This window comes from Falco naumanni, chromosome 5 (genome assembly GCF_017639655.2).
Source record: "Falco naumanni isolate bFalNau1 chromosome 5, bFalNau1.pat, whole genome shotgun sequence".
NCBI lineage: Eukaryota > Metazoa > Chordata > Aves > Falconiformes > Falconidae > Falco > Falco naumanni.
In genome coordinates this window covers 38,135,369-38,161,384 of record NC_054058.1, presented here as the reverse complement: position 1 = coordinate 38,161,384, position 26,016 = coordinate 38,135,369, and the positions used below count along the sequence as shown (strand labels likewise).

Genomic DNA, 26,016 nt, shown 5'->3' with positions numbered 1-26,016 from the left:
TCTTTCAATAGGTCGGAGCAGTGAGATCAAGCAATAATGACAGTATTTTTTGTCAACTGGGAATGAACAGAAGGGTCATTATTTACAAGGGCTGAGACTGCAGAATTATCCATTTCTGTTCAGCGAAGGCTTGGTTTGAAGTGAGTGTTTAGCAGGAGTGTAGACAGCCATGTTGAGATAGATCTCTGGAGGAAGGAGCATTCAGCTTATCCAAAAGAAATACTTGTATGATTAATTCAGACGCAGATTTCCTCTAGGCTCATCTCTCCCCACAATTCTATCATTAATGTTTTTAGAGGAGTTCAGGTTTTTGAAGTCACTTCCATCTTTGATGCATTTCCATGAAAGCACTGCTAAAATCTCTACACCTCTTTTCTTTGCAGCCTGATGTGTTTTTCATCTTGGTGTCAGGAAAGACTGGGACTGCTTTGGATGGGCCTGTGAAGTACAGCACAAATGGAGAAGGGAAAGTGATTGGCCCCCAAGTCCACATTACCAGCCGTGGAGCCATCTACATCCTGTTTGGTTTTGGTAAGATGCACCTTGCCTCTCTCAGCACTTCGCCTTACTGAGAAAACATTCATTTTACCTGAAATGGCCCAGAGCATCTACCATGCCTTCTGCTGTAAAAGCTAGGAGTAGAGGGCATGGGAACAGGTCTTTAGTGCCATGAAGAGTGCAGAAGTATCAATACCTAACTAGGAAGTTAGCTTTTGCAGGCAGGGCTCTTCATCTTTACTCCTCCTGGCAGGTAATGTTCAAGCAGTTGCCCTGAGGGATATCTTTACCCAAGCCAGAAACCGTGACAGTTTTCCTGCAATGTTGCAGCAGGAGGAGCCGGAGTGGGAAAAGCGCCGATCTGTCAACCTGTCAGAGCTCATTGACATTTACAGGTAGGAGATGGACTTACCATCTTGCTTCTGCTGGCAGAGGAAGGGGAAGGTAGGCATCTCTGTTTTCCTAGAGGTGGTCCCTTCTGTGTCAATACTGTCCTTTTTATTGTCCAGTTGATAACAGTACTCTAGGGAGCCCATTGTTTCCTCCCTGTCCTGTGGCTGTCCTAGGAAAAAACATGCAGAGTGTGATAAAAGGGAGTCCTTTGCTTCTCCTGCTCCTTTTTCCTTTCATCCACCCACTGAGTATACCTAGAGGGGAAAAAACGTTGTTTGCAGCTAATGGACTCCCTTTTGGAAGCTCAGCATTGTGGACCTGGATTTCTCAGCTCATTGTTTACTGCCAAATTGTGGTCAAGGTCAGCCTGGATAGGAATAAATGGAGGGAACACATGTAAACACACAAACTCCATGCTTTTTATAGTAACTCAAGATGTTCAAAAGATCCCACACCTGAATTTAGCCCACTTAACTGAGGAACCCCCAAAGGAAGCTAAGCTCCATCACCAGGGAAAAGATGGGCTTCGTTAAGAATAGTTCAAATCTTAGGTAGGATGAATTGCCATGTGGACAGGCAGCTAAGGCTGAGATGAGCAGATACAAGCCTCGGAATCTCCTCTCTGCTTTTCATTTGTCCCAGTGGGGGTGTTGACTTCCTGCAGACAATGAAGACACCTGACACAAACTGCAGCAGCCTGCTCATCACAACCAAAGAGGGCTTGATCCTACTGCGGGGACAGGACCTGGAGCCCCACTGGACCCTGAAGCTGCAGAACATCAGCAGGTTACATACTAGGAACATTTTTCTGCCCTATTTCTTCCTGTACCATTTCCTGTCTTTCACTTGTAAGCAGATGTGCTCCTTAGAAAGCAATTGAGAAGAATTCAACAAGTCTACAGAGAAATCTAAGAACTCAAGGTATGCAGGTGCATTGCCGAGCAATTGAGGAGGGCAGGGAGAGCAAGGAACAGAAGGGTGGAAATCTGAGCTGTGTGCTTTTGAGTGATGACAGATAAGGGACTTGATTCAGGTACCCATCACTGATGTCATGGGTATGTTGTGGCACTGGAATTCCCAAGATTACTGGTGTGTGATTCAGCCCATCTGCTGTCCAGGACTGCCACTTGCCAGCTTAGTGAAGAGGAGCAGTTGCATTAGTGATGCAAAGTATTTAGAGAAGGTGTCTGAGTATGGCCCACAGATCCTAATGTTCCTTGAGAGCTGAAAATGAGCAGTCTGATGGCAGTTAGCACACCATCTATACTAACTGTAAACCTTAAAATAATACTGCTCATCCTCTAATTTCACACATGGAAATTAAGTAATTTGCCAGATCTCGTGGGTTGATAATAACCAGCAATTTCAGCTTGCCTAGTATGAAATATTTGCAAAGGGCAGTTGGGCACAATTGAGGGAAATTACGTGGGAAACAAATTGCTCTGCTATCTAGAGGAAAGAAAGCAGCTCTCGGCTCAGTGTTACCTGACTGTCAGGAGCATCTATAGGAAGAAAGTATTGGAGCTTCATTAAGCAAGAAAACTCAATGTTCAACTAAGTTTGATATTCAGATAATATCCACATCCTTGAGGGCTCAGGGGTGACATAAGCAATGGCTCTAGGAATGGCTTACGGCTAGTGCATCATGCTATGGGGAAAGGAAATGGACTAAAAGTGTTTTGTGCCCAGAGTCTGAAGACTTGTAGACGTGTCTAGGGTCTAGTTTAAAGGTTAAGTATGTTCTGACTAAGCAAAGCCAGTTCATAGATGCTGTAAAATCAGTTACACACAAGAAATTTCTAAATGGACCCAGTAATGAATTGGAAAATTTCTATGGGTTCAGATTAGGAAGGGTTGAAAACTGCTTTACCTGTTCCTTTTACAGAATCGCAGCATGGTTGAGGTTGAAAGGCACCTCTGGAAATTACCTAGTTCAACCTACCTGCTCCAGCAGGCTCAGCTAGAGCAAGTTGCTCAGGGCTGTGTGCTGTCGGGTTTTTAGTATCTCCAAGGATGGAGACTCCACAACCTCTTTGGGAAACTAGTATTCCAGGTTGCTGCACTCCAGCCCTATTTTTTCTGGTTCCTTGGCCTCCCAAGAGACAGGGTACAGCACATGTACAGGAGGAGCCAGATAGGCACTGAAAAATAACAAAAGCAGTTCTTAGTCAAGGCCAGTGTGCTAAAGTCCTGGACTACCTGTTTTCTCAGAGTTAAGAAAAATTAAATCTGGTAGACTGAGTATATTGTGAACAAACATTTGAGGAAGTAGGGGGCAGGGGATGTTAGGTCTTAGAGAAGTTCTGCTTAAGCAACATAGGCTGAGGGACAAATTCAGCTCAGGGGTGTCACCACAGAGTCGAACAGACCAAAACCCAGTTCCTCCTCAAGACAAAGCTTACAGAGCCAGCCGAGAGCTCTCCTTTTCCTGGGTAAACCTGCCCCAAGCATACCACTCCAGCCAGGCAAACTGAGTTCAGCCCTTTGGGAACAGTCTCGAAGAAAAACGGCTTGGCTGCTGCAGATGTGCTGCATTTCCAGAGAGCTTTTGACAACATCCCTGGAAAACCATAAAGGAGAATTGGTAGTCATAAAACAAGGGCGAAGTTCAGAGACCATGAAATTGAGTAAGCAGTTGAAAATTGTGTTGTAAATGGATGTTTCAGATGAGAGAGGATTAATAGCAGGTTGCTGTGGGGATTACTGTTGGACAGGAATAATTACTAGCCTTCTGGTTCATTTGGGAAAGTGCCGACAGGATTTTTCAGTTGATTGGTAGCATCTAAAATACATACGCCTGTCTGCATTCAGTTTGTGGGATCTGCCACTGACTGTAACCCGTAAGAGACATGATAAGAGGCACCTTAGGAGAGGTTTTAAGTTTGTGCCAGTAGGACAGAGCTATCTAATACTTCCTTTTGCTACTGGAGAGCTTTGAAGCTATAGGAGTATCCCGTGATACTGCCTTGAAAGCATTAGTTCTAGTTGCCAAAGGTATATGTAAAATGAATGACATGGTTTGATGTAGCAAGCATAAATAGCCCAGCCTCTGCTGTGTGGCATTGCTGTTCAGGAGCTGTTCTGGTATGCACATTTTAAAGGAGAAGCTGGAAAAGGTTGGAGAAAAAGACTGGGAAAAATGCTTTAGCATGGAAGATTTAAGTCAGTGGGTTTATATGATCAAGTAGGAGCCTGAAAGGTAAGTTCATAAGCATGTGTAAGTAATAGGAGCTAGCAGGTATTTTAATCTTGCCATAGCAAGAGCAAGTGCCTTGGAGTGAAAGCCATTCATATTCAAGAGAATGAAAATGCAGGCATGTTTCTTTGGATGAGATTAATCATTAGAACTGACTGTCACAAGAAGTGATGAATTAATCTCATCTTTGCATTTCTGTAGCAAGCCTCATGGCTAGTAGGTCTAGTCAAAGTCAGCCTGCTGATAATTGGTTAATTGTGTGAAATACTGCAATCTATCATAAACAAGAGGAGGGAGGACATATTCTGATGATCCAGCCTTGCCATAAAATCTCTGATTCTGTGAATTTTGAGGAAGCGTTTGTGCTTATTTAGAACCTTGTGTCTAGCTGTGGTGAACTTAAGGAAGACAGAGGTAAAACTCAGAAAGCCAAAGGCAAGCAAGATGGTTAGAAAACAGTTATAATGAGAAATATTCAAGTAATAGTGTTATGTCACCCGAAAGGGATGTAACACCCAGAAGGGATGAGGGGGAACTTCATTTAAACTGCTGAAGGTATGAAAAGACTTGTAAAACTGCCAGCAGTAAGAAAACAAAGAATCATGGGCTGACATTAATGGTCAATATATTAAGAGCCATTTCACTCTCGGCAGCCTGGGAAATACACCTTCAGCAGGAGGTCAAATCTGCCGATGCATTTTGAAAGAACTAGGTAATTTTTTATGACCATAGCAAAACTGTACAAGTTCTCATGCTAAGGAAAGAGACTCATGTTACAGGGTAATGAAGAGATGTCTACACTGCCCAGTAAGGTATGCCCCACGCACAGACAATTCAGATGAATGGCTAACAAGCACCATGGGCTGCCTGATCATTTTTCATTTTTCTGATCCACCAACAAATGTTTCCTTACAGTCAGAACAGTTTTGAGTGGATAGAAGATCTTATTTAGGCTTGCAAATCCTGCCTTTTTAAGAGGCGTGGGGGCATTTAAGAATGGAGGATGAAAGCAACTGTGCTGCCTCCATCTGAAATCCCTGTTTTTCTGTCATCGGGCTGAATATTTCTTTTTCCAAATTTGCAGCCAGCCTGTACCAGGTTACTTTGGTGCTGACCAAACTCTGGACTTCATGCTGCAAGCACAGACTGGAAATGGAAACAAAAAGGTAAAACAAGTGAAGGCAAGGAGGGCAATGGCAGCATAGGAGTGAGGGAGGTTGGGTAGAAAGGGACAATCATTCCCTGCTCCTTGCTCTTCCCATTTCTGTGGCTGACATTTATTGCTGTGTGGCCACAGGCATGAAAGGGAACACCACAGGCCATGCCACTGCAAGGAGGCTCTCTGTACACCCACACCTTGACACCCATTAATGCTAGGTCTCTCCCTTTCCTTGAGGTGGTGGTGATAGACGGCAAATCTGGCCTCCCTGTTTGGCACCAGGAACTCCCATGGCAGAAGCAACAACTTGATGATGCACTGTCAGTCATGACTTTGGACAAGAAATCTGTTTTTCTCTTCTGGGCTGATGAAGCACAGGCTGTATTACAAAGTTTGGTGAGCAAGCATCCTTTCTTCTCTTTGAGGTTTATCTGTAAGACAGGTGCAGTCTCTGTCTTTTATTTTTGGTGTAATTGACCTTTAAACCTGCCATATAAGAAGGCTGTCAGCAACATCTTTTCCTTTTGCTTTGACAGTCTGACTTTAAGCTTCTCTAAGTTTGTTCTAAAAACACAGGAGGTTTTGTGTGCAAATTCTTCACTAGAAAACTTAATTAACAGAAAGTTTGTGTCCATAAAACCAAAACTTTCTGTGTGTATTTCATTTTTTTTCTGCAACACTGAGGTATTTTTACTGCAGATTTGTTCCCAGCCCCAGAGCACTTCTCTGAATGCTGGCACACAAGTCAGCATGGAGACTCAAACTTCCAGACTGTAGCTTCACCCATAAAGATGGACGTGACCAAGCCCAGATCTCAACCTTACCAAAAAGAAGTTGTGGAGCAAAATCTGTTTTAGAAAAAAAAACTCTACAGGATTTAGTCTCTGTAAAACCACAGAATTTTTGATTCTCTGATCCATGTAAAGACAGTTCAGTGTCAGAAAACTTGTTTATTTCTTGGCAAAGCCAACTCCTCTTTGCTAGCCAGCTGTAACATTTTTGTCTGTCCTTTGTTCCAACAGCAACCTGGTCCCAGACCTGAGCACCCAGGGCTGCATCACCTCTATCTTCTTCATCCTGTTTTTCCTACAGTTCTTTTGGACCTCACCAATGCAACAGACAAAATCATTGCTTCAGCAGGTGAGTACAAATGGAGGAAAAACTACAAAGGCTAAAAGAAATATGGAGGGAGAGGTAGCTGTGAGAAACAGTGGGGTGTAGTTGTGCCTTTAAAGGTAGCACTTGAGGTCCACCACAGTGGGAAATAAGATTCCTCTTCCTCCTGAAGGATGGTCCTGTCAAACTCCCACTTTGCAAATGAAAGACCCACCAAGTTACTTGCACATGTTTAAGCAAGGAAAGGTCTGAGTTTGATTTCATGCATATTTTACACAAGAGATGTTCCCTTGCTTTCCATGGAGCTATTTATGTTTTACGATGGTACATGAAGAAACACTATGAAACCTTTCTGTGTCATCTCAGATACTTCCAACTTTGTTGACCGTCTTCTTGGGCTCTCTGGCATAGCAGCTGTGCTGCTTCTTCCTTTCTTTTTGAAAAGGGAGAATCTAAAATATTTAAACGTGTGTTTTCAGGGAAAAGTAGATCTAGAGTTAACATCTGTACAAGACTGTACAGTCCCTGTTGGATTTCCTTGCTCTTTCTAAAGCAGTTCAACCAGCAGCCAGCCTGTTGAGCATGGGAGGATGTGGGATAAAAGATCAGTTCATTCAGCACTGAGTCTAGCAGTTGAGGAAGCTTAGAACAGCTGCTACATAGTGATGCATCTGATTGGAGTTGTATTAAAAACACAGCTCAGTCAAGAGCAAATAGAATATAATTTTAGAGGTGTTTATTAGAAACTGGGATTTCTGAGGTCTGTACAGATTATTCTGCAGCGACTGAACTGACTTGCCCATGCTTTACTGATTTCCCCTTCTCTAAGAGGTAAAACAATAGCTGTTAACAGGTGTGGGAGCAAACCTCTCTGAAACTGAACTGCATTACTGAAATATGTGCATCTCCTATGTCAAGCTCAAAAACATCACCTGGAACCAAACTCTTCCATTTCTGATCTAAATTTCAGGTTATTTCTATGGAAAATTTTTAACTTAAAGTAGTTTTCTGTGATTAACTAAGGTACATGCAATTGTAAATTCAGACTGACTATACCCTTAGTCCAGACCCTACTTTTACTGAGTAAAGACTGTAAGATTTCTTTTGGAAGAAATGTAAGCATTTACTCCTCACTAATGTTTTCTCACCCTTTGCTGGTGGACCAGTTGGCATTAATGATCTCCAGAAGGATGCATTTCACATCACTGTGACAACAACTGCAACCTCTGAAAAACAACCAGGATTTCTCTCGGTCAGCAAGCTGGGCCTGAAGTGGGCCATGATGAGTCAAGGTCGAATGGTGTGGCTAAAGGACACCACCACTCCCAAAATCAGCCGTGGAGAAGTGAGGCGATTTCTTGCCCGACTGAAATTTGTTGACTTTCCTCAGAAGGTGAGATTGTGCAGGAAAAACTAATTAAATCCAGGCCTTTGAAAACATCTGATCTCTTCCCTACAGACACAGTTGTTGAGTGTTCTTTGAGGTGCAGTTCTTTGAGGTGTTGTTCTTTGGATGAGACTGGTGGGATGCAAAGAGACTGTTAAGATGACTGGCTGCCCCTTTGGGCATAAGCTGGACAGATTGTGAGACCCAGCTGTATTTTGACAGTTGGACAAGGAGGGGGATCTTCGAAGCAACCAGGGGTGATGCTCATAAGGGACTGAGAGACTCACAGAGGGAACAGAGAGGTGGGACAGAGATCATTTGTTTTGACATGGGCAGACAAGGGTCTTCCACATAGCAGTGCCCAGGTTCAGTTGCTGACCTGTGAATTACCAATTTTCTCTACCAGACTGGATGATAATAGGTTCTGGCTTTAGTTTTTGTTTGCCTTTCCTTCTCCAGCTCTAGCCTGGTGGTTCCTCAGATTTTGGTTGGACCTGTGGCCTGTATGGGGAATACAGGAAGCTGCTCTGGATCTTCAGAAAAACTGCTGTGTAGACGGAATCGGGGCTAAAGGCACTTTCTTCAGCCTCCTGGAGAATGCTGCTGGAGTCAGGTTTTTCCTAGGCAGACCTGTCCTGTACCAGAGGAATCTTGTTCAGCGTCTCCCCCTCCATATGCCGTTCTTGCATGCTTCCTTCCAGGTAACGCAGAAATGTGAATTAGAATTTATACACATATATATATAAAAAACCAGGTTTTATATATATATGTATTAATTTATACAATATATGTATATATTTTGTATGTTTAATTTATGAATGGGATTAAGGGAGCTCCTTTTTATGTCCAGACAGTATTCCCAGGCAGTCAAACAAGCTCTAGGCCTAGGCCATGATGACTCAAGGCAGATGGTGTGGCTAAAGGACACCACCTGCTTTTATCATTGTATTTTTGGAGAAGCCTCTGTCTGGCTCCGTCAGGGCTAGTTTTGTCTACAGCCTTTCCTGTGCTCTCCTCTGTTCTGTCCCCTCAGAATGGAGAAACTAACTCACAGTAACAAACTCACTATCTGGCTGAATTACTTGATTTAGAGAAAGATGGTCCTCACAGCATTTGCCGACCTTGCACTTGTATATTTTGATCCCCAATCCCAATTTCAGGACAGGTTCATGTGGCTGATGAAGTGAAGAACCTTCTACTTCATGTAGAAGTGAAAGGTTCACATCTTATTTCTATTCATCCCTAAGCTTTTTATAAACCCAGTGTGTCACTGTAACTTCATATTGCAGTTCCATGAGCTGAGTCCCCCTTTGCAAATGCATCACAGCCCTTTTGAGGTAGATTCCTCACAGATCCCCATTGGCACTGTAAGGGTCACACTAGATCCAGTCACAGCAAAGCTGATTCTCTTACCACTGTGTAGGGGATTAGAGGCTCAGACAGAAGCAGAATGGAAAGCTTTTCTGTGCATTTTACCCCTGTTCTGGGCTCAATGTTACCATTCCCTTGCCAGCCCAGGCCTGTGTGCAGTTCCAGGAGGAACAGATTACCCCCATGGCACATTTGCTCACAGTATGTTTAGTGCTTTGAACTGTGCCTCTGAGTGCCATCAGCCTCCTGTGTTGCAGCTGCAGAGAATCTACATGAATTTTCTTGTAGTAGAAATGACCATGTAAAAAGCAACCGCTTCGGTGCCCCAGCAGGTCCCCACAGTGCAGGGCAATAGGAACTGTTTTCCCAGTACGCCTTTCTAGGTCTGACTTTTGACACTGGGCAGAGCCAGGCTGAGATGAGGATTGCAAAGGACTCTTCTGTCCTCCTGCTGGCACATTCCCTTCCAGCCTTCCTGTACTTCTCTACGAGTGGTGAGGTGATGGTAGGAGTTTGACCCTCCCTTGAGATGATCACATCTACCTTGGGTTTGCTTTCCTGGGCTCTTGACATCTCTCCTTGCTGTATCACCCTCTTTGTTCTCCATCCCTGCATCTCTATATAAAGCTTTCAGGATAGCCCTTTGCGATCAGCTGCAAGCTCCAAGGCTGGTCCTTGGGCCCTGCTCTCTTAATGTCAGAGCCTGTGAACGGTTTGTATATGTTTAATGGTATTTTTCTGTAAATAGCTTTGTATATATTAGCACAACTGTAGCAACAGCTCTAGGCCTGGCCTTTTCCTCCAGACAGGGGTTAGTGTTTATAACGTATAGTCAGTTAATACAGCTGCATAATAGGGACTGAAAGCATGAGGACCAGTAACATACAAGGATTAAACAGGAGTGCCCCTCCTAGCCACCACCTTGCTGGGAAAGGTGAAGTGGCCATTACCTGAAGTAGTTATTCTGCTGAGGTTCTTCCTGAGACAATTGATACTTAAGTGATGTTAGTTCCTCCATAATGTGAATTCACCTTGCCCGCGCACACACACATCCCCACTGTGAATAAAGAGTCTGTCTGTATATTGTTGGGAAAATGTATTTGAACTGTGAACTGCAGTGGAGCAAATAAATACTATGTACAGCATCATGTGTCACCTGAACCAGTGTTCCATCTGTGAGAGATGAGTTTGCTTGATTTGCGGATTGTTTGTGGTATTTTTACATTTACAATGGGGAAGAGGTGATAGATGAAGAGAAACAAAGCAAAAGTCTAACCAAGGATTCTTAAAGGTTGTGGAGAAGCACAGCAGAAAGAGACAGACAGGCAAGTATCTCAGAATGGGAGATTTTGGGTGGGAGAAACAAGAAGAAAGCATGTGGGAGTCATGACAGATAGGAAAGAGGAGGAGGAGAGAGTTGTTTGAAAGCAAACCCCCATTCCTACTGCAGCAGCACTTTTAATCTGGGGGCAGGGAGAAGAGGAAGTTGGCCTGGAAATGAAGAATAAATAGGGTGTTCAGAGAGGATTACAGCCAATCAATATGAGCACCAATGCCCTTCACCATAGCACTGAACCAGGACGGTTGCTGGAAGGTCAATGTGACACCATCCAGAAAGGCCCAGTACTGCAATTCACCAGCTGGATGGTGCTATCTATTCCCAGGTGCAGTACTGCTGGGATTAGGACATCTGCCTCAACTCTGTCTAAAAGGGCTTGGCAACAACATGTCACTCCAGTTTCACCCTGCCCAGCTGGGGACACCCATCAAACTATGATCAGGGAGGACCCACCGTGCTGTTGGCACTGCTGTTACCCTGGTCTAGTGTCCATCTCGCTCCCCAAACCATAGAGGAAGGAAGAGCTCCCCAAGAACTTGCTAACAGTGGTGCTGGTGTTTGGCTCAGAGCTCTAGTGCCTCCCAAACCCCATTGCTCTGCCCCTGCACACTCCCCTAACAGCGATCCTCTCCTATTGTCTGTCCCAAGACTTCATCCAGCTCCATCTCTGGTTCCCGCTGTAGCACTTTCTGCTGCAGATCAGTGTAGAAGTCAACTCCCTCAGAGACTGAGTGGAGGGACTTGTCTTGGGCCTCATAGTAGCTTCTTATTTGCTGCTGTATGAAGCACTGGTGGTGCTGAGGCTGATCCTTGAAGGTCCCGTCATAGCCCTTGATGTGGTTCCTTTTGAACTCCAGCACTGTCTTGGTGTAGGTGTTGAGAGTGGTGACAGCAGAGGCCATGCAGCAGGTGAAGGAGGCCCAGGCCATGCTACAGGAGAGGCACAAGAACAGCACATGCTGTGAGAAGCCGAGTAAGGAATTGAATTGCATGCAACTCAAATCAAATAAGGAATTGATTTGCCAGACAGAAGTTGCTGGGCATGTACATGAACTAGAAAGACTAAGGCTCATAACAGTACAGTTCTTAGGGGTTATCCCACCACAAGATCCTTCTCGGATTGGTGGGGTGAATACTGATCATCCCTGCCACAGGGAAGGGAGGGATACAGGGAAAAAGCAGGAAAAAGCAGGACAGCACAGCTTGGAAGCAAGTTCTGTAGTATTACAGGGCTGCTCAGCGTCTTCCTGGGCATGAGGCATGTCTACTTGAGCATCACTAGATGCCTGTGCTGACATTTTGTGTCCACGGCTGGCACGTGGCACTGGGGTGTTAAGTCTTAAGAATCAATGTGGTCATTGTCAGTACAGCAGTGCAAATTGAGCCTGCGCTTTCCATGGGCACTTGCAAGGCTCAGCCAGCTGTTTTTCAAGTCAGTTAAGGCATATCAGCTGCAGTTGGCTTTTGTAGCCTTTAGACAAAGGAATCCTGAGTGAGTCACCTGCTTTTTGCAGCTGCTTTTCCTGGCTGCAGCATCCACATGTTTAAGGACATGTCTAGGCTTGGTGCTGCAGGAATACGCCCTTTGGACATTCGTTAGGGAAGATGCCAGCATGCAACTTATTTAAACTGCAGAAAAAGAAAACATATTTGAGAGCATCATGGCAAGTGTGACACTGGCCTCTTGACACAGGGAAGAGCTGAGACCAAACAGGGCAAACCAACATAGGGGCAAACCTGATTAGTCATCAGGGTTGCAGGCACTTGTTTGGGTGTGATCCCATTGTTTTGCCAGTCCTTGGTAGCTACTCATTTAAGTAACTCGGCAACTATTTGTTAAAGCAGGGGACGAGGCAAAGACAGGAGATTAGCAGTAGGAAAACCATGGTATGCCTGTCTTTGCAAACACAGAAAGTCAAGAAGGAGGAGGTGGGTTTTGGCACGGTGTAGCATGGATGAAGCCCAAAAGGATGGGGAGGTGAAGATGGCTTCAGAGTTCACCTACTAGAATGCCCAGCCGTAGTCCCATGAGTGTGGTCTCCAGTCCTCTGGTCCAAGACTAACTGTTGCCTGGAAGACTTGAGTGTACATCATGTGTGCCACCATCCCAAGGAGACCTGGACCCAAAAGACAAGAAAGCAAGGAAGTTATAGCAGGAGCCAGAGCAGCATACTTCAGCCTTGTGTGGGAGAGGATGCTTTCCTGCTGCTGTGATTACAAGCCTGCAGTAACACACGTACCCGACAGCACTGAGGAGACAGCAGCAAAGGCGTTGAGCTTCAGCCCACAGACAGGATTGCCAGTATGCAGCATTTCCACCATCAGGAGGATGAAGCTGATGAGCAGCAAGCTGATGTACAGCATCTCTGATCCCAGCGACAGCCACAGGATTCCTGCCAGGAACCAGAGACTTCTCACATCAATATAGGATGACTTGTTCAAGGGAGAGTACTCGCCCTTCCCAACCCAGTCCTGAAAGGATGTCCTTTGGAAAGAAGGGAAAGGAGGAAAACAACAAACATCCAAAAGCAATCCCCCTGGCCTGTGAGCAAGGCCTCAAAGGATGCTGAAGAGGACAAAGAGTCTGTCACAGAATATGGCTTGGCTAGTCTGGCATGGCAAAAGCTGAGAGGATCTAAAATGCTGTCTGTAAACAAGCCAGCATTATTCATAAACAGCAAGGAGGACACCAAGGGGAAAAAGATGGCAGGGAAAGCAACTGAGTATTATTAGCACATGACCTAGTGGTCATAGGTTGGCCACAAACACATCTGAGCTGAAAGGTAGAAGGTTCTTATCCATTAGTGTAGTGACCTTCAGAGTAGGTTTCTAATCACAACAATGGAGGCAAAAAACTCTTAACCTGGGACTCAACTGGTTAAGTAAAGAACTGGATGGTGCATCCACAACTGCAGCTGGGATCTGGACCCTGGAATTCAGGAAGGCCCTTGCAAGCCTGTATTTCTCACTGAAACTCCAATTAAAATGAAACTACATTCCTAGGTGTGGATGTCCAGCGAGGGCAATAATATTCACCACTCACTCAGCTGCTTGAACAGAGTGCAGGTAACTTTCATGCTGGGATTATGAGTGGGACTTAAGTGATACCACAGTCCACAGCTCACTGTGCAGTAGGGCTTGGAGGAAAATGAGAAAAGGTGCTCTGTAACATTGGGCTGTGGAAAAGCACAGGATGCACTGAGGAAGAAATATTAATCTGACAAATGAAGCAGCACTGTGAACACTACTGTTAGCAACTATTAATGGCTGTAGAGGAGACATTCAACTGGGGAAAAGGAGTGTGAAGAAAGCCTTCATTAATGTGGCACTGACTTGACTCCTCAACATCATTAGTTCCATAGAATCACCCAGCTTTTCAGCAAGAATTGATGAGCTGCATTCCCTGCTTAAAGGAGCTGACTTGCTTGCTGCAGCACCATCAGGGAGACCATTCAGAATTCAGATTGCTGAAAGAGGCCTGGGCTGGGAATGAAGCACAAGAAGGTGAGAAAGAAGAAAAATGTGTTGCTACTCCCTTTGAAGTGAGTATTTTGCAGTAAATGCAAGAGTTATTCAGTAAATGCAGTTAAGTCATTCATTTTATGACAAAGTGGAGATCTGCATGACTTCAAAATAATCTTGTAACACCAGCAGTATTTGAATTGTGTGAATACTGTTTCCCAAAAGAATAAACGGGAGGTTTTTCTACCCTGCTGTTGTGCCAAGAGTGACCCAGGTTAATCTGCCCAGCAATGCCACTGCATGCCACTTGCACGGGGTCACTCACCTGGGAATGCACACTGCTTTATAAAAGCAGGTCAGCAGTATTTGCCAGTGTTTTTAAAATAAGGGAAAAAAGGCAGAAAAAGAAGATGAGCTCCCTGAAAGTATTGATCTCCCTGCTGCCTGCTGGCTGTTGCAATTCCCCAGAGTTTGGTACAGCCCTTGCTCTCATGGCTTGAACACAGACGCAGGCTCTGCACCCCAGGGCCTTTCCTTCAACATATGAACATCCTCTGAAATTACTTGCCTCCAGCTTCAATCTCAGGGAACAGTTAGCAAGCCCACACCAACTGAAAAGCTTTCAGTAAGTAAAATCTCCATTGCATATGTACACATACATCCAGACGTACTGAAGTTGTCTCCAGGATAATCTGACACATGACAATGACAGGAGAGGTGAGCTCTCCAACCTAGATGAAGTTTTGTATTTGATGAGACAAGGATTTTACCCTGAAAGTGTTACTTTCAGATGTCCTGATCACTGACCACAAAGCAAGAGGTGATTCAGCTTCCAGAGTCATCACGTTAGACCCCAAAAACGAAGCGCTGTGTCAACATGTGGCAATGTGGCATATGTGGGAGGGACTGCCCTCAGGTGGCATCCATCCCCTACCCACCCCCCTCACCCCCCCCACCCCCACCCCCCGCTGACTACAGCAAGATGACAAGTTTAGACTGGGCAACTTACTAGGTGAGACAAATCCCACTTCATATGGGAGAAGGTCTGAAGTTTCCAGCGCTAACTTCACAGATGGCAGTGCTTTAGGCAAACATCTGGAAGGAATTCTTTGCTCCTTTAGCAACCATGAGGCCAGGATTTCATGCCTGGCTCTTTGGGCACCCAAAGGTGAAATGTTGCAGGTCCCCCATCCCAAGGAGGAGCACTGGGCAGCTACAGCGAGGTATGGGGATTCGCTCTTACCTCTCTCCGCTGGTGGTGAAAGCTCTATAAAGCTACGGCATTTCTCTTCTGAAACACAAAAACAAAGGTATTAGTTTGCAAAACAATGCAGGGTATGTAAGGGAAAAGAAAATATCTTCCTCTCACATAGCTCAGTCTACCCATCAGATCTTCTCACCTCTGCTCTCTTTCTGACTAACTTTCCAGACCTCCACTGGGGCAAGGTAGGGGAAAGCAACATCTGCCTGGAAAACTAGAAGTGGCCTTTCCAGAAAAAAAAAATAGCTATTTGTGAATCTTACAAGCCTCTGGTGAATATAAAAATCTGTTGCTACTCATTCACAGCATTACTGTTGGTCAAGCCTATTACGAGTGTGGCTTATAACAAACTGCAGACCCACCGTGTCTGCTAAGGATGTGAATTTCATATGAATTCCAACTCACCCCAGTCTCGGCAAAGCAGTTCTAGAACTGCTTCCCATAGAAGAAAGTAAAAAAATATCTCCCCAAGTGAAATGCTGAATGACAGAGATGTGAGTCTCTCTTCTGTGGCAGAAAATCATGCAGAAATATGGTTCTTCTGCCTACACATTTTAGGCATGCTATTTGGACAAAGATTGTTCATATTTTGCTTTGGCTTTTTATGTTGCCCAGATGCAAACTGTCTCAGCTGAAGGTGCATCATTATCATCTGTAAGTCTCTCTTACTGCATACTTCATTACTGGATTTGAGGTTCTTCTCTGCTTGGCACAGTATTTTCTCCCAGAAGTATCAGCCTGCTGCTTTTCATGTAAGAATCTCATTTTCTTAATTTCTATCCCCAGTTCTAATCTCTCCCAATCTCCTGTATTACTTCTGTCATCCACAGCTCTCAGGACACTACCCAGTTTAGAGCCATCTGCAATCCTCATTAACTTGCGATTTGCTACTTCACCTAGAACTTCAATGAAGTTATTCAGTAATAGCTCATCTGAACTGATCCTGAGATTAGCCTGAATAATGAAATCCTTTTTCCAGCTCAACTCAAACTTCTTTTCCTCATAGTAGCCCCCTTTTTCTTTTTTTTTTTGGTTTATGCACTTGCTTCAAAGACCCACAGTAGTGGGTGGGCTGTACTCGATTTACAGGAAGCAGGGGACTGAGACTGTGTGCTCTACCCTGTGCTCTGCTGCAATCCAGATGTAATGTGTTCTCTGTGTTCCTTCAGGCATTGGGGTTATTCCAGAACTGTCTGGTGGCCAGAGAAGTCTTTCAGAGAAAGCTGTCAAGGGATGTAATCCCATTCCCATAAGCACCATGGAAACACACCCCAACCCAAACCAGTCCCAAATAAACACATCTTCCACAGCATGTCTGGAAATGCTCATAATGAAGCAGACATCTCGTTAGGACATGAGAGTTTGAAGCACATTCTCTCCTGCTCCCACCCCCACTTCTGTCTGCTTTTATGCACCAGTCCTTTATTTTCAAACTGTGACAGCAACAGATAAGAAAATGAGAAACACTATACTAGAATGATGGCTTAGTTAAAGGTGAGATGTTTGTGTCTGGGGACAGCTGAAGGGAGGGCAGTGGGATCAGGGGAATGGGCCTGATGAAAGTAACTTTCATCACTGTATCTTTAGATACAAATCTCCCTGTTGGCCACCTTTCAAGTCAGTTCTGATCCTTGATGTGTGTGCCAGGCCATAAAGAGCATCTGTGCACTGCACTGCATGGCAGTACATGCTAGCATGGCACAGGTTTCAGCAGAAGGACTTCAGCAGGGCTGGACAGGAGCAAGTCAAGGGTGAAGAGAAGCACCAAAGGGGTTTGGTACAGTTTGCATGATCAGCCCCTGGTACTCCAGAGTTTGCGGTGCCAGTCCCACATGGTGAAAAATCACAAATGAAACCTGTCACAGTATCACAAAAACAAATAAAAAAATTACAGTACTGCAGCTCCAATCCTTAGGTCAATTTGACTCCTAGCTTTAGTTCCTCTAGGTTCTGATCCTCCAGGTTTTCTCTGTATCTATAAGGCAGTACTTCCTTTTTAAAAAAAAAAAAAAAAATGAATAAAAGCCCAGTCCCAGTTCAATTCACAAAATCTCTCCATTTGGTGTTTTAAGGAGAACACCAACTATTGCAGTCCTCACAGTGCTAACTATGAATTGACAACACTGCATAAAATCACCCCACTTAGATTTCTGAGGGGACATGCACAAATGTGGCCTGGAAAGCAGGAAGTAAGCTGCATGTAGGAATGGAGATACAGGGAAAGGGAAGGGAGGCTCACTCCAGTTCACATCTGGATGAATGGTGCCATCACAATCACTGCCACCACCACCACCAATTGCACTTCACAGCCCCTATTCCAGGCTGAAGGACACACCAGAGGCAATCATTCTCCCTTGTTCCCCTCTGTAAACATCCCAATGAAGGACAGAAATATGACCACAGCAATGCAGAGTTCTGATGCCATCTAGGAAAATGAAGGCGGCTTTTCTCCCAAGAGTTGTCAGCCTCCTGCCTTTCATTTCCAAACTCCTGTGGAGTGAATACAAGGGAAGAAATTGTGGCTGCCTGGGCAAGACGCTACCTGGCCCTTCCATGCTCTCTTCACAGGAAAGCCACATCCCTGTGTGGAAGTATCTGAAGGCAAAGCGGTCGTCCCCGGTCTCCCAGCTGTAGTGCACCACATCCTGGGACGAAACATTGCTAGCACCTGCATCATGCGGCACGGGGACACCAATGCACTTGGTGGCTTTGCTCTTCCCACACAGAGGCTTGGGCACTTTCTGGGTCCCAGTGCACCAGTAGCTGCCGAGCAAGGCAGTGGTGGAGAGGCTGAGAGCCAGCAGGTTCAGGATGACAGCAAGGAAAGCACGGCGCCATGGCAATCCCTTCAGCAGCTCCATCTACAACACACAGACAGGAGGGACCATCACACCAGCCACTTGTCCCACCTAGCCTTATAAATCCCAGCTCTTCCCAGTACATGCCTGTGGAGAGGGGTTATGAGCACTCTGCCCTCCTCACAACATCCCAACAGCTCACCCAGTGTGGGAGAACCATTTCCTGAAAGCCAGGGCAGTGAAGCAGTAGGTCAGCTTCAACCATTTCAAAGTATGCTGAACATCTGTACTGGGGAAGAGAGGGTGACTCAGTATCCACAGCAGGGCTGAATGCATCAGGATGCGTAAGCACATGAGCAAAACAAAAGGGATATCACATTCACTCCCAGAAATAGTAGGGAAAAGCTGTTCACCAACTTCCCCAAATACCCTGTGTTACCTTCAGATGGGGCATGATGAATGCTCTGTCCAACTAAATGAAAATTCTTGTTGCGAAGTGTCCAAAACACTTTGCCAAGCACTTCATTGCTGCACCTAAGGAGGTAGGGAGTGTATTGATTTCACAGTGGGGAAAGGCAGGAAAATGTTCCTGGATCACTGAAAGTCACACATCAAAGTAGCGATCTGCTCAGGAGGGAAACCTAGCTATCCAGGCCTGGCAGCTTGAGTTCAAGCTCCAGAGCAGCACTTCCCACCTGAGCAAACACTATTCTGCACATCACAAATTTGGTAGAGTGGTGGGATGACAATGTTTCTGCTCTCACACAAAGTGCCAAAGCGGTGCTTTTTTTAAGAGCAAACATTGCCACAAACAGTCTTCCTGGTTTCATCTCATCAGAAAAAGTAATTCAGAAAGTGGTTTGTGTACCAGGGTCCTGTGGCCTTTCTCACTCAGAGGGAAGCTTAAGATTTTATGGTTCCTGCAAAACCCTGCACTGACTTCTGAGAACCCCAGCATATCACTCCGTGGATTGATTAGATGTCATCCACCCACACATCAACTTTCATGTAATCAAGGCATGTCTCTTCCCACATGGCACTCCCTATGTTTGGCATAACTTCATCCAGATACTCCCACCCTTTCCTATTTATGACTCGCAAAATCTATTCGCCCATGAATAGATGCAGTTTGCACAGACATTGCCTGCTGCTGGTCCTCTTCACGTAACTTCAGTTGACTCACCCAGCGCTGAATGTGTGAGAAGGGCCCAGCACAATGTGGACACTGCTATAAATAAACCATATGAGATTGTGCTTTACATTGTTTGTGATTGCACTACAGCTAAAAGTAGTGCAGTTAGAAGCATTTGTTTGGCTAACCAGCAAGCTCGGAAATACGGTCAGTAAAGATGATGCTGAAGCTGCTCTTGGGAAGCAAGACTTCATTAGCATCTCATCACACTGAGAAAACAGTGTCTGATCCAGAACACCCTCATCAAAGGCAAGAAAACACCCAGCTCCTGAAACATTCCCATACTGGTTTATGCACAGACTTTTTATGTCTCTTCACCAGAGCATTTCTTTCTTTCAGCAATGGAGATGCTGGACCCTGGAGACAGTAACATCTTAGTGATACCATAACTAATGACTTCCATGATCTGAAGGCATGTTGGATATCAGCATTTTCACAGAGAAGATCCCTACTAGGAACAGTTAATTATGTGAGGGTTTCTGGCTAAGGTTGGTGGCAAATTCCTCACTGAATTTTTTTCAGTGGAAAATTTGGCTTATGACTGAAAAGGAAAATATAGATAAAATTGCTCTCCTCAAAAACATGATTTTTCATCTGAAAACAGAAACCAGCACAAAAAGTTTTTCAGTTTTTCATGAATGCTTGATTATAAGATTTTGTGTCATCAGGTTTCGGTTTGCTCATGCTTTTATTTTAAAGAAAAAGTCTTTCCACTCATAATATTGACAAAAATAATTTTTCTAATTTAAATCTTCAATAGTAGGAAAAATATTCTCTTCAGTTGATTTGTGATAGTAGTTGAAAGGCCATATAATTTCAGAACAAGTGATAAGGAAAAAGAAAAAAAAAAAAAGAAATTAGTCAGAAGAAACTGGATCAAGGATACAGGGAACATAGGGAACAAGAAGTAAAAGCCAAGCACTTACTGAGAATAACTGACTATAGTATCTAGATAGTCCCAAAAGGAAAAAGAATTGAATTTACCTTGGCAGCAAGTCCTCGAAGTCCTGTTAATTTGGAGGAGCAATACAGAAATGGGACTCACAGTTTGTCTTCTGTTTTGTTCATCTCTAGATCCTTCAAGAAACGCCAGTTGCTTCAAAACCCCTTTCTCCTTTGTCTCCTCCCCTCCCCCCTCACCTCCCCAGTGATTATTAAATGCTATCCCTCCAGACAGCAGCTGTTTTGTGGAAAATGGTCATTTTGTAATCCACAATGCAATCACAGCACAGCTGTTCTGGGAGATTATACGGGAAGCGATTGGCGCTGTGGGCTGGGATTAAGTGCAGAAGGGTGACCTGTATTGACTGAGTAGAAAGTTTCTGTAAAACACAGAAATATCCCAGCCATCCCAGCCATGCGGTGCTGTTTGGGAGCTTGTATGGAGTGAGCTGGCGGCTCTCTGGCCAATGCTTCAGAGGATGAGTAACCTTAGCTCAGATACTACCAGCAACCTTGGTGTCAGGTCACCCCTTGCCCTGTGCACTACCATCTCAGCAGAATGACAAAAGCCACAAGCCCCCCAGCCCTGGGATATCCTCCTGGCCAGTTCTGCCACTTGCAGAAAGGGGAGAAGAAAAAAATGGGGAGAGGGAAGTTTATGTGACTGCATCTTCTCTGAGGACTGAGGATTTCAGACCCTGAAGAGATGCCAATCCAGTTCTCCCCATGGGCACTGGAGATTTTGATGACAAAGGAGCCCCTTATCAGAAGTGCTGCTGAGTAGCAGACTGGCACCACCACACCACCACCATGACAGAGGTGTGTGAAACAGTGATGAGTCAAAGAAGTTCAACACCCAAAGGATGGGAGCATCGGGAAGACCGTCAGTGTCCCTCGTAGTGGCAACTTTTACCAAGGCAAGAAGTTCACCAAGAATCTGAGCTCACAGCTCAGATTCACATCAGATGAATTTGGGAGGCTAGTAAGGAGAGGCAGAAAGATTCACACTAACCCAAAATCTTCTCTGAGCTCTTGTCCCAAAAGTGTAAAGGCTCCCACAATACCTGAGGGTATTGATGCACATTGTTTGGCATCAGAACAGCAAAAAGAATGGCATCACTTCTCAGGAGAACAAACTTTCACTGGAGGGCACGGAGCAGCACTGCACTGAATCAAACTGCAAGGGAGAGGAGCATCCCAAAGGTATGCACCCTGTCTTCCCCACAAAAGCTTTGCCCAGCGCCAGGTGGGTGAGGCTCCCACCACCACTGTGAGGGAGCAAGGCAGATTGCCTGCATGCCTGCCCTGCTGCTCTGCAGGGACAGAGGAAACCAGCGGTCCATCTGTTCTCATCCCCTGCTTCCAACACCAGAGCCCAGAGGCTGGGAGGCAGGTGTACAAACAGCTCTGGGTGACAGCACAGCCTGTGACAGCCCCTGCACAGCACAGGCAGCAGACAGAGCTGACAAGTTCACGGTCCCATATGTGGGCTGTGCTATCACAGGCTCCTGACCCTTCCTGCCCCAAGCAGAATGGTCAGTAGCTCTGCAGCTATTTTAATCCTAGTGACTGCATAAACTCCTCTAATATAGATAATCATTTCTAAGACAGGCTAACTGAAAGCGATGCTAAATGTTTCTGTGCTCCATGGACTGCCTGCAGGCTTTTTGATTAATAAAAAGGTTCTGTTTGACACAGATGTACTTAATTTACTGAAGTAGGTAGAATAACAGATGATGCTGTTTAAAAGAAGAGTGGTAATTTTTTTTCATTGTTCAGTCTCTCTGCATCTGGACACCTTAAGTTTGGCTTCTCTATGCTCAGTTAAAAAAAAAAAAAAGCCTGTTTTTCAGAATAGATAAAGTCCATCTCTCTACTGATAATCCTTAATGTTACCATTTTCCTAATTTTAAGCTTAATGAAAGTCTCATTACAATCCAGGATGCTCTGTCAGTTTCTAAAGCTGGGATCACAGCATATATATTGATGGAATGAGACTGAATTAGATTTATATGGGATAAGAGTTCAGACTGAAAAATAAATTTATCATAAACATGCTATGGTTTCAAAAATATGCATATATCAGATTTGGTATTCTGAATAATGGCAGATATTTATCCTTCCAGAAGATGGCAATCTTTCTCTAGTCATCTTTTCAGAAGTCTGCTGCTCACATGTGTGCTGGAGGGAAGCAACACTCCAGTTTAGACATCTATTCCTCCCTTTTCTTTTCTTTTTTTCCCCTTCTGTCTTCCTCTTTTGTCCATTTTTATGAACACAACCTCTACCTTGCCTGTAATATGGGAGTGGGTCCTTCCCTTTGGGCCTGGGGAGACTTGTGAAATCATTGGGGAAAAAGAGGAATGAATGCAGGAGTTTAGCAGGGCATTTGCTCTACCTTCTGCCCTGCATGGAACTATTTTTTCCAATATATTTTCCAGTATTTTGTGAAGTACCACATCAACTTTCTCCATGTGTTTCCATCCTTAGATTCTTGCACACAGCTCATAGAACACCAACACCAGAGCACGTTTCCTGATGTTCAGCAAATTTCCCTTAGCAAAATTTTTATTATTTGTTTTTTTTAAAAATCCTCATTCCAACCTCATCTTAATCTGACCAATTATGGACAGGAAACCCAAACTGTATCTGTCTTTCACCCTACTGTGCCTCCCAGTTTTCTCCTCTTTGTTTCTGGTATTTCCCACCATAACTTGGCTTGGGTAGAGGTTTTGGATATCTCCTTCTCTTTGAACTCAGCAGCAGCCAGTCCCTGGTGACTCGTTTAAAGTTTGCCCATTGAAGTGAATGCCCATAGCAGCTGATTTTCTATGCAATCAGCCAAGCACTTGGCTTACAGAAACAAAACAAGGAAATGAAATGCAAAACACAGTCTTAACCCAATACCTCTATGCAGATTGCCAACCCTAAAAAAGCCCAGGCATTTATAAGTGATGCATTTTTATCCTGTCTGTATCACATACGTACTTTGGGTGTATCCTGCCCAAAGTGACACCTCCAACTCCCAAGGATGTTGGTGGAAAAGAAGGGCGAGGATCCCTTACCAGATAGGGCCCAAAAATTGCAATACTTAGCTGGCAGGTCTCAAGACGCACACGGCTCTTCATAGCCCTCCATGCAGCAATTCTCCCCAGGGGTATTAAGGTTCATATGCTGTCCTGACATGGGCTTTTCAGCTGTCCTGAGGCAGGAAAGAGAGGAGGAAGAGCAGCTATTTACACCCATAATGTCACTTTGTGAAACCTGGACAAAGATGGGCTCATACTCACCCCTCATTCCACACATTCCTCACACATGACACTTCCCACTGCTCCTGTTTTTGCTGTTTTTACAGGAAGACCATCCAGTGCTGCTGTCCCCTCCCTTACTGCCACACAGAAAGCAGGATTTCTCTGGGTGGCAGATACTGAAAGAGCTAGACTTCTCAAACCCACTGACAGACTGCAAATGCCAGATTTCTCCCTGAGCTCTGAATAATTCCACTCAGATTGTAACCTTTATTTAGCTGTTTGCGTGATGCATTAACTCTTGCTCTGCGAATGACCTCACCGGGCATATTTTTTCTAGCCTATGCACATTTAAAGGTGAATTCTGTTTTTAAACAGGAACAGCTTACATTGCTAGACATCAAGCCTGTGGCAGAACAGGTATAAAGATTGAATTAGAGCAAGTAAATACATCTAAAAGATGAAAAAAACAAGCTTACCATCAGTTTGGACCTGTCTACCTTTTTTCCTCCCTCCTTTTTTTTTTTTTTTTTACAGAACAAGTCTTGGCTGGATTTTTTTCTAATCTTTATGGTTATCAACCATTCAAAAACCACATAGAAAGTAGACCTGAAAAGAAAAAAAACCCAACAAATGCAGCAACACAGACTCTGAGGACTCAAGAGAGATTCTAGATGCCTCAATTTCTAGATAGCAACATAAGAATATTTAAAAGGGATTGCTTTTCACAGACTAAAACCCTGGCAGCTCTAGGATGTGTTGACCTGAACATCGCTCCCCCCCCAAAAAAAAAAAAGCTATTTATGATATTTAGCCAGCCATAAACTGTAAGCAGACAAGAAAAAAACAACTTTTATATAGATCTATAAGGATATTAAAGAGGAACCAGTCCAGGAAAGGGTTCATACAAAAGTCCAAGTAGTTAAACACTTACCTTATCCACTGCTCACTGTCCTCATCTGCTCTTCTATGGCTTCCAGTGAAATACTAAAAGGTGATCATGAACTCTTCCCACTATATCTTCCTCTCTGACTGAACACGTAGGAGCCAAGAAATTGCATGAGATCTGACCAGATGCTTCGAAATGCGCAAAGTCTGTCATTTTATTGATGGGCTAATTCTTTGAGAGCTTGCTAATTCATCATGGTACATTATATCAGCTGCAGGATCGGCAGGGCATCCGCTTCTGCAGAAGACGTCTTTGTAATTTGGTAGTTCCCTTTATAAAAAATGTTGCCAGTTTTAAATCTACTACTTATGGGATCTCAGTCTGTTACTCCACAGAATCACAAACACCCAGATTCAATGACTGTTACAAGCACATGGGTTCTTTTATTGTCAAGAGGGACCATTACAACAACGTAGTCTCATCTCAGGTGTAACAGAACCCAAAGAACTTCAGACAATCATTTCTAGCAATACACAGAGCTCTTGCTGGATAGTACCTATTTTATACACCTAACTAGTATTGACTGTGCAACAGAATATGATGGAAAACCCATCACATCCTTAGAAAAGTTATTTCAATGGTTAATTAACCTCATTCTTAAAATTTTGGTCTTGATTTGTAAGCACAGTGTCTGCTTTAGTTTTCCAACCTCATCAGGCTGCTCCAACAAACAAATAAATAGCCAATGAAATGATTTCTTAAAAATGTTATTGTAAGAGTCACAAATCAATGCATTTCATTAAAGGCACACAAGTGTGATCTAACAAGCTGGCTGACAGCCCGAATTCCTGATTCTGTACTTGGCTCTGACATGTAATTTTCCCCTCCCATCGGCCAAGTCATTAGTGGTGCGTTTACACTACAGTCAAAACAGTGGCGGTGATGGGGAGTAAACATTCAGTGCTTGTTTTAATCGGGTGTTGCTAGCAATTTTGCTCCAGCAATATAAAGCACAATGCAGGGTACAAACCTCAGCCCAGAAATGGAATGGAGTAAGCTGTGCTGAACTGCACATTGCCATGGCTGGACTGGTAGTGCAAAAATAGTTCTGGTTTCCCTACACTGTGAAGTTGGGTCTTCATAGTCATTCCCACAGACACAAATCTACAGCACAGCTGATACTTGTTGATGTTGGAATCAGCACAAAGCCGGTGGAAAAGAGACATTCTGTTTTGATAATGGCAAAACTTGGGGATCTAAAATTAAACTGTGCAAAGAGTACATCACATATGTAGGTGATCTTGGACTCAAAGAAACATTTAATACCAGTTTTAAGGCAACAAAAAAATATTTTGAAACAGTATAGTTGAACCACACTGCACTTTGGTTTCATGTATGGAAATAAATAAGTCAAAACAATTGTTCTTTGTTTCACTTTATCTTTCCTCCATTTCACTATGGTGAATCAGAATAAACAGGGCTAGGGGAAGCCTCCAAAGATTACCTAGTCAATCCACCTGCATCAATATGACCTGGGCACCCTGAAGGCCTTCAAGCCTACTGTTAAAAATTTCTGCAAGGCAGATACTACTTTGTTGTGGACTGAAGTCCGTATATTCCTTTGTAATATCTTGATTCCAACCAGCTCACAATATCCAATAGAAAACTTTTCCATCTCTGCTAAATGCCCATGGTCTCCATCCCACATCTGAATTATTTACTCACATGGATTATCCCCTGAAGGCCATTGGAACTACACAGTTTA

The 26,016-nt window shown here is 44.2% G+C and overlaps 2 protein-coding genes across 12 annotated transcripts in view; one reads left to right on the top strand and one right to left on the bottom strand.

Annotated features, from left to right (window-relative positions):
• The window catches only part of FAM234B (family with sequence similarity 234 member B), a 22,294-nt gene extending 12,029 nt beyond the window's left edge, over positions 1–10,265 (top strand). Inside the window, exons 6-13 of one of the 2 annotated variants that reach the window (XM_040594416.1) lie at positions 384–531; positions 752–893; positions 1,534–1,677; positions 5,172–5,253; positions 5,484–5,642; positions 6,269–6,386; positions 7,529–7,755; positions 8,209–10,265. In XM_040594416.1, the coding sequence (XP_040450350.1) occupies positions 384–531; positions 752–893; positions 1,534–1,677; positions 5,172–5,253; positions 5,484–5,642; positions 6,269–6,386; positions 7,529–7,755; positions 8,209–8,214 (1,026 nt within the window). In that variant the 3' untranslated portion in view covers positions 8,215–10,265. Of the gene's footprint in view, positions 1–383; positions 532–751; positions 894–1,533; positions 1,678–5,171; positions 5,254–5,483; positions 5,643–6,268; positions 6,387–7,528 lie in introns of both variants that reach the window. The other variant, XM_040594415.1, reaches the window with a different exon arrangement.
• GSG1 (germ cell associated 1) lies at positions 10,202–26,016 on the bottom strand. Of its 10 annotated transcripts, XM_040594421.1 has the most exons (8): positions 24,297–24,527; positions 23,842–23,971; positions 23,180–23,316; positions 17,725–18,043; positions 15,165–15,212; positions 12,700–12,852; positions 12,465–12,576; positions 10,202–11,389 (listed from the first exon to the last, which is right to left on the bottom strand). In XM_040594421.1, the coding sequence occupies exons 3-8, from the start codon at positions 23,240–23,242 to the stop codon at positions 11,074–11,076; spliced, it is 1,011 nt and encodes a 336-aa protein (XP_040450355.1). In that variant the 5' UTR covers positions 23,243–23,316; positions 23,842–23,971; positions 24,297–24,527; the 3' UTR covers positions 10,202–11,073. The 10 variants fall into 10 exon arrangements, with proteins under 10 accessions (XP_040450355.1, XP_040450354.1, XP_040450356.1 ...); XM_040594420.1 differs by lacking the exons at positions 23,180–23,316; positions 23,842–23,971; positions 24,297–24,527 and adding exons at positions 18,183–20,796; positions 26,009–26,016; XM_040594422.1 differs by lacking the exon at positions 23,842–23,971.